The following is a 13,199-nucleotide window of genomic DNA, read 5'->3' on the forward strand; positions in this document are numbered from 1 at the left end:
CCTGCCAGGACTACGAAGTGCGCTTCTGCTGCCCGTGAGCAAAACAAGAAATCGTCCATTCACTAGCCTAGTAGTTCGCAGACTTGTGGGGCGGCGGCGTTTATTTTTTCGGGGAGCGACGCGAGTTATGCCGCCGAGGGACGATTTTGCCTCCGACGGACTTTGCCGCGTAGAGAGAGTTTCCTCGCTCAAGGTTGTTAGGGGGCGAAACCCTTTCTCCCCGGCAAAGTCCTTCGGCGGCAAAACTCGCGTCACTCCCGGAAGAATTCACGAGTTGCACATTCCCAGGATCCTTTGCGCCCACGTGACCTACCCTGGGCGCAAAGGATCCTGGGAATGTGTAACTCGTGAATTAAAAAAATTAACGCCGTCATATGCCCCACGAGTCTGCGAATGAGGCTACCTTCAGACAGACTTCCGGGAAGTATTTTGGGTTCCCGTGACCTTCAAGTTTATCGCATTTCCTATGTTTTCAACCCACCCCCATTTGCTGTGTCTGACCTTTTGAGCACCTGTAAATCTCCTTGTTAACCTTTTCCCTATTACCAATGTGCTATCAATCTACCACAATTTCCTATGCCTTTTGAGGCCCTGTCACTGAGGCCCTGTCATTCTGCTTGTCGATCAATCTTTTCCCTACCGAAGTGCTATCAACCCACCACCATTTTCCTGACCTTTGGACCTCCTGTCATTCTGCCTGTCAATCTTTTTGATTTTCCACCTACGTGCTTTCAACCTACTCTGTCCAGACAAACAAACCCAAACAAACGTCAGCCACCCAAAAACCATACTTCTGTATCCGGAAGTAAAATGTATTTTAATCGTTTACCCATAAGGTACAAGAGTATTTTTTCTCATTTTTCCGATGTTAAAACTTCAGAGCAATGGATTAATTGATATCTATCTACGTATTTCTGTATTATTCTGTCATATGTATGTAGTTCATTCATTCATTCATTCGAATTCATTTATTCATCCATTGCTAGTGGTCATACAAAACGTTTTGGAACAGCTTCAAAAAAATTCCTCAAATGTTAGAATTGAAAAAATATATAAGCACAACCTTTGTGATTCTAACAACATATAAGAACAGATTATATCTAGAATGTATGAGTAAGACGGCCTGAACAAGCTGGTCTTGTATCGGTCACAGTAGTGAGTTGAAGTTGTGCTCGTGCAATAAAGACTATCATAAACGTCTGTTTTCTTGTCAAGATTTAGTAATCTATTCACCATTTTGAAACGTGTGTATTGTTGTATTTATTCTATTTAGTTTTCCAGTTATATTTTTTCAGTCTCTTTCTGTCTTTTTGACACACACACCGCGCACACACACACACCACACGCACGCACGCACGCACGCACACACACACACACACACACACACACACACACACACTTGGCTGTCCCTTATGATCTAATGATACACACACACTTGCACAGCTTCAGCATCAGAATGAGGTCTGCACAGTACACAGCGGCGGTTCCCACAGTGAAAGACTGGAAAACACAAAACTTCAGGTCAAGTTACTGTGTCTAAACAGTTATATGCTATGTAAATAAAACTAACATTTCTACTTCACCTTTGATACATATTATTACCTTTTTTTACTTCGTGATGATATAATTGACATCTAATGGGAAAGGCATCCAATGCAATTTCAGGGCGGTAAAAGCAACAAAACGTATTTCCCATGCCATTCCTTAGTACATTTTCGTCATTATTTCATACTTGAAGTGTTGGAAATGACCCCAAAAATAGCCTACGATACGAAACAAGCAACCATTTTCCATCAGCGACATCACAAATATCAGTATTCTATGGAGGCATCGGCTTACTACATGAAAATAATGAGCAGATAATTGACTTGAAAGTTGAGTTTTGCCACCATGAAATTGCAATGGACTCCTTTAATGGCTGCCTAAAGGTAAACTCACGGCAGAGATGATGTGTCTTTCATACACGGAGTATGCTCGTCCGTAGTTCCGGTTGGCGTTCCAACACTGAATCACTGCGGCGGCGACATAGGCGATGGCGGCCAGAAACCCGTACACCAGATTCTGACAACGGAAGACATAGCATTACATACAGCATTGGACTGACAGTATGAACATAATAGGGAAATTTGTGGCATTGACCGTCAAGCGACTATTAAAACGTAAACAGCTAAAACTTTGAGAGAGGGACGTGCCTACAAAAATACTGTATGTTAGCCTTGATAAAGATGACAGACGGTCATCGAAACGTCGGGTCGTGGTAAACAAATGGTTTCAAGTTTTATTTTCTTGAACATTGAAGTGTGATCACTGAAATATGTTCAATTTACACTTGGAGTTTAAAAACTGGTGGTGTCGTGTATCTTAACGACAGAGAATTCGGCTCGGAACCACGAGGTCCAGGGTTCGAATCCTACCAAGTCAGCAACCTTTTGCCCATGGGAAAGGAACTTTACACGACTTTCCTCATTTCGCTCAGGTGAAAATTAGTACGCCAGAATGATCATCATCATGATCGTGGGCAATACAGGAAAACCAAACCAAAACAATTCGCTACAAACAAACATTTGGCACAGTTTCATATGTAGTACGACTTGGTTGTGAATAAAAAAAAAAAGAAAATTAATATTGATATGTTACCAGAGTATCGTTGGAGAATTTTCCGGACCCGGCCAACACCAGGAGGACTAGCGTGATGAGCCATGACGTCACGCAGGCTGCCATGACGTAATGTTGTCCCCACCACATACCGCTGAACGTGCCATGGACGGTCGCCAGGACAGCCCAGGCAACAATACCCAACATCTGAGACACAAAGGACAAGAGTTCGGAAATCTCATACCTCTAGTCTCCACCAGACTCTTTTGCAGGCTGCTACATAGCAGAAATGCAGGAAAACTGGACCCTCTATTGCCGCTGGCCAACTCCCCTGGTCAGCTATATTTTCAGACCGATTTCTACTATTTATTCAGCCTACAAAAGAGCCTGGTGGAGACTATCATACTGCCGTGAAATGTTGAAAGATTTTGTAAATTTCGAAAAAAAATCACGTATCGCCCCCCCCCCTAAAAAAACAACAACAAAACATTAGCGCCACCGCCATTCAAGTCTGCGAAGGAGCTCGAGGCTACTTTTATTAATTATCAGTTTTGGTGGAAGCAGATACTTATATGGCAATGTGGCAATATGGCTCAAAAAGCACAGTAAACTTTACACTGTTCTAATACTTTCCAATTTGATTGCGAACTTTCATCATTGTACTTAGGGTTACATGTACACGGGCTACATGTACATGTAGGTCGATATTAACGTGCACGCATGGTTTTACTGACCTCTCACCGACAACAAAGCCCAACAAAGTTAGACATTTCTGCCTGGTCTGTGGGGGGGGGGCGTGTACTCACCAGCTCAAAAAGTTTGACAAGAATGTTGACCCTCCCTCCAAGTCTAGCCTCCAGCAGTGACATGATTGTACACGGCTGTTCCACAAGAGAGTGTTTCTAGAGAAAGACCGTTGGACCCTGGATCCCTATCAGGAAAGTGTATTTACACAGGGTGTATGGCAACAAAAATCGTTAATTGTTCACTGGTTAACTCGGTTGTAAAAGGAACAAAAGACAAGTTTCATGAATACTATATTTCTGTCTCATTTTATACATTCTCAAACATCATGTGGTGTGGGTTACGCTGCATGTAAGCAATTTGATCGTATTAGCAGAAACTCGTTTACAAGCGAGAATTGCAGTCCATGAACGTAGAAGTAAAATCATTGCAATTTCAGTAAGTTTTTCCATGACAATTTTGAGTGTGCAAGTCATTTGCTATCTATCTTTATGGTGGGTACTTTGGTCAGTTTAGTATTGGGCTGCATGAACCACTTGGCCGTTGCTGCGATGCTGATCTTCTATAAGGCCACACTCAGTCTGGTTTAATTTAATGGGTGACATCCGCGCGCGGATTATTTTCATTTGTTATGAAAAAAATGTAATACTGTATCACAATTTGATTTCTTGTTAATGTAGTAATTATGTAAATCACGCATATTAGTATAACATTTATTATTTCGTCGGGGGAAGGCCCACAAAAACTACTAAGGTTTCAGGCCTCCCCGGCATATTTGTCCATTTTTTTCATTATTTGATCATGTATTTTGTTGTGTATATGTGCAAATAAACAACAAAGTATGTAGAATAGTTTGAATACCGGTAAAAGATCACGAGTTCTGTAAACACAAAATGCATAATTTCAGAAGTAACGAGCTAAGTTACCCGTCCGGATGATATTGGAGAATTTCTTGGTACATTTGGCTCGCTCAGCGTTGAGTCAACATTTATAAAGAACGGAGGAAATGTCGAATTCACGTTTTGGTACAGGTGTAAGATTAAGTCATTTAGAATGGCACGTATACTTGCTTTTGAATACCAATAGAAGTGTATGAGGTCTGTACGTTTAGCACACAATAATGCTCTATAGGTAGCTAGCCAGATGACCGGTCTAAATGATATTGGAAAATTCCTTGGTACATTTGGCTCGCTCAGTGTTGAGTCAACATTTATAAAGAACGGAGGAAATGCCGAATTCACGTTTTGGTACAGTTGGAAGATGAATTCATTTACAATGGCACGTATATTTGCTTTTGAATACCGTCAGAAGTGCACGAGTTCTGTAAGGTAAACACACAATATTACTGTACAGGTAGCTAGCCAGGTTACCGGTGTAAAAATTCCTTGGTACATTAGGACCGCTCAGTGTTTAGTCAACATTCATAAATAAAGGAGGAAATGCCGAATTCACGTTTTGGTACAAGTGGAAGATAGAGTCATTTCTAATGGTACGTATAATAACTTTTGAATACAGGTAAAAGTACAAAATTTCTGGAAAGACCCCAAACACCCCATATTGCTGTATCGATAACTAGACAAATTACCAGGATAAACTATACTAGAATCATTTGACTCGCTTAGTGTTATGCCAACTTTAATAAATAAATAAAGGAAGGAAGAAGCAAAGTCACATATGAAATGTCAGTTTATTTTAGGATATTTCTGTCTAAAGTGACTGGTAAATACTGGCAGATGTAGTAAGGTTTAAATACCAGGGTACTGTAGGTTTGTATCCAGACTGCCGACTAGCCTGACCGCCGCCATGATGCTGTACCTGATCCTACTCATCACTGCTGTCTGCACCACCGTCTGTGGAACATCGCAGGACGGGGACACGCAATACACCTGGCGCGCATTGGACCTGTGTAAAATCAGGGAAGGATGCCAGGGGATCGGTGAGTGTTGTTTCCTACTTCCGAAAGGTTATTAAACATCTTTAAAGTCGGCGTAGTATATCCCAAACTGATGGTCCGTCCTGCCAACTTCCGTCAACAAATTTAGTTTCTAGTCCAGCCTGTAGCTGCGGGTGTCGATGCGAAAGCGTGGTTCATTTCGTACCATACTGCCCTACTTACAACCAACAACGAGCAAACCTTCTCGGTGGCAGTCTTCAGAAGTAGGATCCATTCTCGATTTTAACAACCTATCCGACCAAGCCCGTATCAGCTTGCTTCTCAGGGGTTCACCCTTGTCGTCACTAGAAACCAACTGTAATATTTTGTTGTTAACCCAATCATACATTGTTAACACTAAACACTTTTCAACTTTATGACACCCTTCAATTCACAATGCTACAACTGCCTTTTTTTACCCCATTGTTACTCTAAACTATATAAGCCAAATGATGTATGTTTATGTGCTATTTATATCTGTTATTGTCAGTTTTAATTCCTTTTTACGGTGCGTCACCACTGTTTCTGTATACTGTGCCATGTTGTGTAATAAAAAAAAACCTTCCAACTGTGAGTTGCTAGTCACCAGTCCAGGTGAAATGTAAGGATTCACAAATTGACGCCAACCATCATCCCGTGCTCACTCAATGTATCCATTTTCTTTGAAGCTGTGAAATTAAAAGTTTACGTTGTAAGTTCTGGGTGGAAGAGAAACATTCTGTAAGATTATTTTCTCCTTGCAGCTTTGTCTAAACCCAGTCCCAGTGCCAGCTCCCTAATAAAGGACCTGTGCAGAGCTGTAGGGGACGAGCTCAACTCACTCGACCCATCGACTTGTGGTTAGTTTATGGTTCTTACTCCGTCGTATGAAGTTATGAAATGTTGATTGCCTGGCCGTGAACTTAATGGCGTTGTTCATCATCAACTGTATAACTTTGTATGATATTCTAAATAATATTATTAGCTCCATATTCAATCGTATATACTCGTTGTTTCTTGTCGTTAACAAAGAAAAATTACCTCACTGAGCTCGAGATTTGGGTAATAGGACCTTCGTTTTATTCACATGCTTGAGGTCTGAATTAGCCTGGATGCCAGACCCATAGCACACAGGACCCAAAGTATCTCAGTGTGCACACAGGATAACTTGATTTGATTTTGATTTTATTGTTTGCACATCAATAATACGGACACTAATAATATAAAAACAATGATAAAACAGGTGCAGGAGGAGGGGAGAAGCATGGCGTGCTTATACTAGGCCCTCCTCCTCTAAACTATACAAAATTAAATATAATTAATAAATGGAAATAATACAATAGAGAATGGAAATAATACAATAAGGATAATGAAATAATGTATGGTATAAGTTAATGACAATGAAAATAAGGTAATGATAATAATTGGTATAAGTTATAATAGGAGAAAACACTAAATAAAACTACTACAGGGGGCTAGGTTCGTTAATCAGATGGTTTTTCAAAGCTTGTTTAAGTGAGAGAAGAGACAAGGTAGGATTCTTTAGGGCTGGAGTTAGTTCATTCCATAAGGTGACACCTTTGTATCTAACCGACATTTGGGCAAGAGAAGTTTTTACTAGGGGGATATGAAAATCGGAACGTTTGCGAGTTTGATAGTTGTGAATCTGAGAACGAAATTAAAAAAGTCATCAAATGTGTCCGGGAGTTTATGGTTTATATATTGGGCTACGAAAAGTACAAGTTGAAATCTGTTTATGTCGTAAATGTTCAAAAGTCTAAGTTTTTTAAATAGAGGCGAAGAGTGGGTAGTAAAAACTAGAACCAGTGGCAATGCGTAGTAAATTTTTTTTGTAGAATTGATATAGGATGCCGAGAGGTTTTGTAGGCATTTCCCCAGACAATATTACAATATGCAAGATATGGATAAATTAAACTGTTATAGATGGTTATAAAGGTTTTTTTTTATAAAAGATGTCTAATTTTCCCTATGATCCCGATTGTTTTTGAAATTTTATTAACGACTATAGCGATGTGGGGCTTCCAGGTTAAGCGGTCGTCTATTTGTATTCCCAAAAACTTAGCCTGAGATTCTTTGGAGAGAATGTGGTTTTTTAAGTAGATGGTGGGATTTTTTCTCTTATTTGCCTTATTTTTGCTACAAAAGATAAAATAATAGGTCTTTTTGATATTAACCGATAGTTTGTTTGCTTCGAACCATGTAATAACTTTTTCTAATTCTTTCTTGATTGGCTAGTTGGATTAGAGAATCAAAATCTACATGTGAAAGAAAGAGATTAGTATCATCGGCAAAAAGTATGAAGAACATAATTTTGGATGCTTCAGCAAGGTCGTTTACATATAATAAAAACAAGAGGGGCCCTAAAATCGATCCCTGGGGGACTCCGCAATTTATAGGTTTGCAGGACGAAGAATTATCGTTAAGGACAACGTATTGTTTTCTATCGGATAAATAACTAGTAAACCACTTAAGTGCAACCTCTCTGATGCCATATTTGTTAAGTTTTTTTAAAAGAATCGAATGATTAACAGTGTCAAAAGCCTTACTTAGGTCTAAAAATATTCCAATAGTATATTCATTGTTATCAATAGCTGAATTTATTCTATCTATTAGTTGTATAAGTGCCATCGAGGTAGAGTATCCCTTTCTAAAGCCGTACTGATGTTTGTACAGAATATCGTTCTGGTCTAGATGTGTTAAAAGTCGATTGTATATTAGTTTTTCCAAAATTTTCGAGATGCAGGGCAGGATTGAGATTGGGCGGTAATTACTAACTAAGGTAGAATCATTGCTTTTAAATATAGGAATCACTTTTGCAATTTTAGTTGGTTTAGGAACCACTCCGTTCTGGATAGATAAAGTCAATATATGAGTAAGAGGGCGTATAATATAAGGTAGGGAAATATTTAGTATTTTAGTACTAATTCCGTCGTGACCAGCAGCGGAATCTTTCAAATTTCTAACTATGTTTAAAACTTCGGCCATTGTGGGTGGTTCAAAAGACGTTAGTTGGCTAATTTGCGGAGTATTAATGTAATCAAGGGGACCCATGGCAAACTTGGGCCTAGTTTGCCATGGGTCTGGCATCCAGGCTATAGCTAGGTCCGAATAAACAGCGACTTCAATCTTCCCTAGGCCTCTTTTACAAGTTCATGGTAAATACCCTCAATTTTTTTTCCGCATAGAACCTGATATTGTTTGATGGGGTATTTTCTCCACTAATTAATTAGTGTCGCTTCCTCACAGAATCGCTATTGTCTGGGGAGGCGCAGGACCAAGCAGACAAGGACGAGCCTCATCCAGACGATATTGAAGACCAGCTTCCTCAGACCGACCTGGCCTCCCTAGCCCTCATCAGCGGGCGCACAAACTACTTTACCGATTGTTCTCAGATCCACACAGCCCTGTCCCTGTTCAACGCTGTGTCTAGTGGTGTATACGACATATTGCCTGTAGGTATGACCAGCCCGATCTCTGTATACTGTGATCAGACCACAGATGGGGGAGGGTGGACGGTCATACAGAGGAGGTTTGACGGGTCTATCGACTTTAACCGACCATGGGCCGACTTTAGGAACGGGTTTGGGTCATCCAATGGGGAACAGTGGTTGGGATTGGAGAATATGTACCATCTGACCGATCAGAACGCGTATGAGCTGTACATAGAGATGGAAGATTGGGATAGCGTGGTCAAGTACGCCAGGTATTCGTCATTTTCGGTGGGGGGTGGTTACAACTATCGCCTTTCTGTTGGTGGGTACAGTGGGACCGCTGGGGATGGGTTCTACTTATCAGACTCATCTCACAATTACTACCAAACGGGTCAGGCCTTCAGTGCTAGGAATGTAGACCGTGATGCCTATAATAGCGGGTCCTGTGCTGCTGGCCACGGTACCATAGCGGGAGGTTGGTGGTACAAGTCCTGTGGTTATTCTGCCCTGAACGGCCCGTACCTCCGTCCCTCTGACCATACCGGTAGCAGTGGCTATGGTATCTTTTGGTCCCCGTTTGGAGGCTCCTATAACTACTATCTGAAAAAGTCGAAAATGATGGTCCGTCCTGCCAACTTCCAACCGTAAGTCCCAGACACTAACCCAGCTGACAGGTCGAGGATTCAAAGTGTTTGATACAAACCGTCACCCCACATAAAATCACTAATTTGATTTGAATATGTGAAATATTCAGTCTTTGTAATCTCTATAGGAGAACTATATAATAAAAGACAAATACTTTGTTTTTTTCCCATATCTGCATTCAGTATATAATCCCAGACACCGCTTTATATAAGCTCTTAATAATCTGAATTGACAATTTCATCTTGTGAGATTATCTTTTCAGACAATAAACTTAAGTTATATCAATGAAAAACTGCAATGTGCCAGAAGCACTTTTGTTGTATGAAATATCCATTCATAAAGTTCCCGGCGCGGCTGTGAATGCATGAGGTGGTTTGTCAAGTTTGAAACATTTCCCTGTCAGCCTTTATGGGGGTTATATCACAATAAAGGAAAATGACTATGCAGTGCTTGTTTCTTTGTCGTGTTTGCTTTCTCTTTTTCATACCATAGCTAGTTAACATTACTAGTATTATGCCCTATTCTGCACTACTATACCCAACCGCTAGGAACGTTAGTAAACTACTACCAACGTAGGAAACCTGGATTCGTCTCAAAATGGTGGAAAGTGTTAACTAAAGATTTCAATGTATACGTGGAGCTGTTATGTTTGTACAGCGCAACATTGTTTTTGCATAAATACTTTGCAAGGATGGTAATTAAAAACGCTGTTGCCATGGCAGCGGGTTTACATTGTTTATCTTATTGTAACGTTATATGTAAAGATTGTATTAATATTTCCATAATTAGTTGGAAGTATGTGTGGTTCTGTACGCTTATCAGTGGATAGGTGTCGAATGCAAGGTACTGACTAAATGATTGAGTTTTGGTGGATTTCCACAAAATGCATAATCTTCAATAACCTCAATCAGCAATGTTTGACTTTGACGCGAATTCCTGGGTTAGGCACACATCGAACGCCCTATCGGTATTTATCTATATACCTGCGGTATGAGAATTTTGCCGTCTGGTACGCCCGGTTGTGTTTCATACCTACAGAAGACATCAGCCGTACAAGATGTGGTTCTACCGTCTGATCGTGCTGACCGCAGTTCTGCAGTGGTGTGCCGGTACAGGGGACGATCGTACTGACCAAGTTAACCTGTCGCTGTGCAAGATGTGGAACGAGTGTGTCAAGACAGGTAAGAATGAGTTCAAGTATTGTGAAAAGTCTATTTCAAACGTGTACCATATGGGACAGGTTCTTTTCCATATGGCCAATTATATAATAAGGAGAAAGACAATTTTTGTAGCCAGCCTGAAGAGCACTAGAAATCTATCTACATGTACGTAGATATTTTACGTAAGGGAAAGGAACATGACATTGTCGTGTTTTAAATTTATGATAGTTTCGATCATTTTTATCAATCAAATGAATCACATATAGAACAAGTGCATTTGATGCCTTTAGGTTTAGTCTAATAATATTTTATAAAGAGTGAGTTTTCTGTTTCGTTACACTTCAAGCGAAGCTGCTAACTAGTCACTAAGATAGACCTAGGTAAGGTAAACTATTCGTCTTTGCACCTCTAAATGAGCCACCATATGTTTATCAAAACTCCAGTTGTTGAAGTCGCTGAAGACAAAGATGTTGCGGATCTGCAGACAATTTGCAAGGACGTGGCACAAAAGTTGAAGAAACGTGACGTTTGGAACTGCGGTAAGGCACACGTATTACATTTACTCGTATTGATCTATACAAACGCAGGGTACCCTGGTACCAGGTGTACAATAGAATACCACCACCTGTTTTCTACAGACGGCAGATGGTCTATCATACGATGGTCAACTTCATACTTTGGAGAAGCCAAAATGAAATAATTCTTTTATGTAAAAAAATATCATAGTAATTTTATCAGCTTTTGATTGGATAGCAAAGTGAAACTCAATCATATATGTTACATTTAAAGTAAATGATAACTGCCCATAAAATGTTGTTGGATGTAAATAAGACCCTTCAAGTCTGGATATTCATAACACCTATCAGAATTAAGAATACTGCAGTAATTTCTATACATTAACATTGATTCTTCCTTCTAACTATATTCAAATAACATTTTTTGATTGATTTTATTGTTTGCACATTAACAAAACAGACAATAATAATACAAAACAATTAAGGATAAAACAGGTGCAGGAGGAGGGGAGAACCATGTAATGCTTATACTAGGCCCTCCTCCTCTAAACTATACAAAATTAAATATAATCAATAACATCACGATATCAACTTGCAAATGAAACCGGTTACTTCCCAAATCGGGTTCAAGTGGTACTTATTGGTCGTTTAACAGCGTCATGACGTCAAAAATTTACTTCTGGCGATCTTATTTCTCATTGCTGTTTACTTACAGAATCACTACTGTCTCCCAGTACGAAGAAACAAGCAGCCAACGATGAGCAGCCGGACCATCTGAAGCAGCCCCCGTCCAACCCGACTTCCCTGGCCCTTAGTCTCCTCGGGCGAACAAACTACTTTTCCGACTGTTCTGAGATCCACACGGCATTGGCCATGTTAAATGATGTGACTAGTGGTGTACACGACATAAGGCCTGTAGGTCTGACCAGCCCGATCTCTGTATACTGTGATCAGACCACAGATGGGGGAGGGTGGACGGTCATACAGAGGAGGTTTGACGGGTCTGTCGACTTTAACCGACCTTATAACGACTTTGCTCACGGGTTTGGGTTTATCAATGACGGGGAGCAATGGTTGGGGTTGGAGAATATGTACTATTTGACCAGACAGAACGCGTATGAGTTGTACATAGAGCTGGAAGATTGGGATAGCGTGGTCAAGTACGCCAAGTATTCGTTATTTTCGGTGGGGAGTGGTTCTGACTATCGCCTTTCTGTCAGTGGGTACAGTGGGACCGCTGGGGATGGGTTCTCATCAGACTTATCTAATCACTACCTATCGGGTCAGGGCTTCAGTGCTAGGGATTCAGACCGTGATGCATGGTCCGGGTCCTGTGCTGGTGGCCACAGTAACTACGCAGGAGGTTGGTGGTACAATGGCTGCACTACTTCTGCCCTGAACGGCCCGTACCTCCGTCCCTCCGACCGTACCAGTTACAGTGGCTACGGTATCTATTGGAACCCGTTTGGAGGCTCCTATAGGTTATATCTGAAAAAGTCGAAAATGATGGTCCGTCCTGCCAACTTCCAACCGTAAGTCCCAGACACTAACCCAGCTGACAGGTCGAGAATCCAAACCATCAGCCCGTGCCTCCTCTGTAACCGGATCCATTTACTATGAAAGACTGAAATTTTTAATCTTAGATCGATTGTTTGGTAATCTTGGTAGGAGAAATCTAATAAAATACAAATATTTTGTTTTCCCATAATTTCAGTCATATATATGATATATAACACACCACTTAAGAAGCTCTTCAACATCTGAATTGACAATTTCATATTGAGATTTCCTTGCTAGACATATTCATATAACCAGTAAAGTTTTACTTGTGTTAATTCACAAAGATTGAAATGTAACGTTACCAGAATCCGAATCACTCTCTAGAACACTTACTTTCCCTATGTATGGTACAGGTGGTTTGCCAACATTTCCCCATCAGCCTGTATGGTGGTTATATCATAATAAAGATAAATCTACTGATTCAGTTCTTGTCTGTCATTTTTGTTCACTTCTTTCATTCCATAGCTCGGTATCACACTAACAAATCTAGTCTGCAGTACCAACCGTTAGGAATAGTTTTGAAAAACGACCCTCAATATAGACCACTAAAAATTGTGAAAGATGTGACAGGTCAAAATTAATTATTTACTTCAGTCGAATCAAACGTAATATAGCT

General features: G+C 40.4%; 3 protein-coding genes across 4 annotated transcripts; 2 read left to right on the forward strand and 1 right to left on the reverse strand.

The window, feature by feature from the left end:
* Positions 1-674: 674 nt before the first annotated feature.
* LOC109468374 lies at positions 675-3,464 on the reverse strand. The gene is made up of 4 exons (XM_019766623.1): positions 3,402-3,464; positions 2,638-2,802; positions 1,939-2,061; positions 675-1,500 (listed from the first exon to the last, which is right to left on the reverse strand). Exons 1-4 carry the CDS (start codon positions 3,462-3,464, stop codon positions 1,411-1,413), a joined length of 441 nt encoding a protein of 146 aa, XP_019622182.1. The 3' UTR covers positions 675-1,410.
* A 1,678-nt stretch (positions 3,465-5,142) lies between these two features.
* LOC109468375 (ficolin-2-like) lies at positions 5,143-9,410 on the forward strand. The gene is made up of 3 exons (XM_019766624.1): positions 5,143-5,275; positions 6,016-6,111; positions 8,519-9,410. The coding sequence occupies exons 1-3, from the start codon at positions 5,143-5,145 to the stop codon at positions 9,349-9,351; spliced, it is 1,062 nt and encodes a 353-aa protein (XP_019622183.1). The 3' UTR covers positions 9,352-9,410.
* A 960-nt stretch (positions 9,411-10,370) lies between these two features.
* On the forward strand, positions 10,371-12,950 carry LOC109469039 (fibrinogen-like protein 1). Of its 2 annotated transcripts, none has more exons than XM_019767431.1 (3): positions 10,371-10,529; positions 10,952-11,047; positions 11,739-12,950. In XM_019767431.1, exons 1-3 carry the CDS (start codon positions 10,406-10,408, stop codon positions 12,557-12,559), a joined length of 1,041 nt encoding a protein of 346 aa, XP_019622990.1. In that variant the 5' UTR covers positions 10,371-10,405; the 3' UTR covers positions 12,560-12,950. The 2 variants fall into 2 exon arrangements, with proteins under 2 accessions (XP_019622990.1, XP_019622991.1); XM_019767432.1 differs by having other exon boundaries at positions 10,955-11,047.
* Positions 12,951-13,199: the final 249 nt, after the last annotated feature.

Source organism: Branchiostoma belcheri, unplaced genomic scaffold, assembly GCF_001625305.1.
Source record: "Branchiostoma belcheri isolate BF01 breed outbred unplaced genomic scaffold, Haploidv18h27 scaffold2, whole genome shotgun sequence".
Classification (NCBI taxonomy): Eukaryota; Metazoa; Chordata; class Leptocardii; order Amphioxiformes; family Branchiostomatidae; genus Branchiostoma; species Branchiostoma belcheri.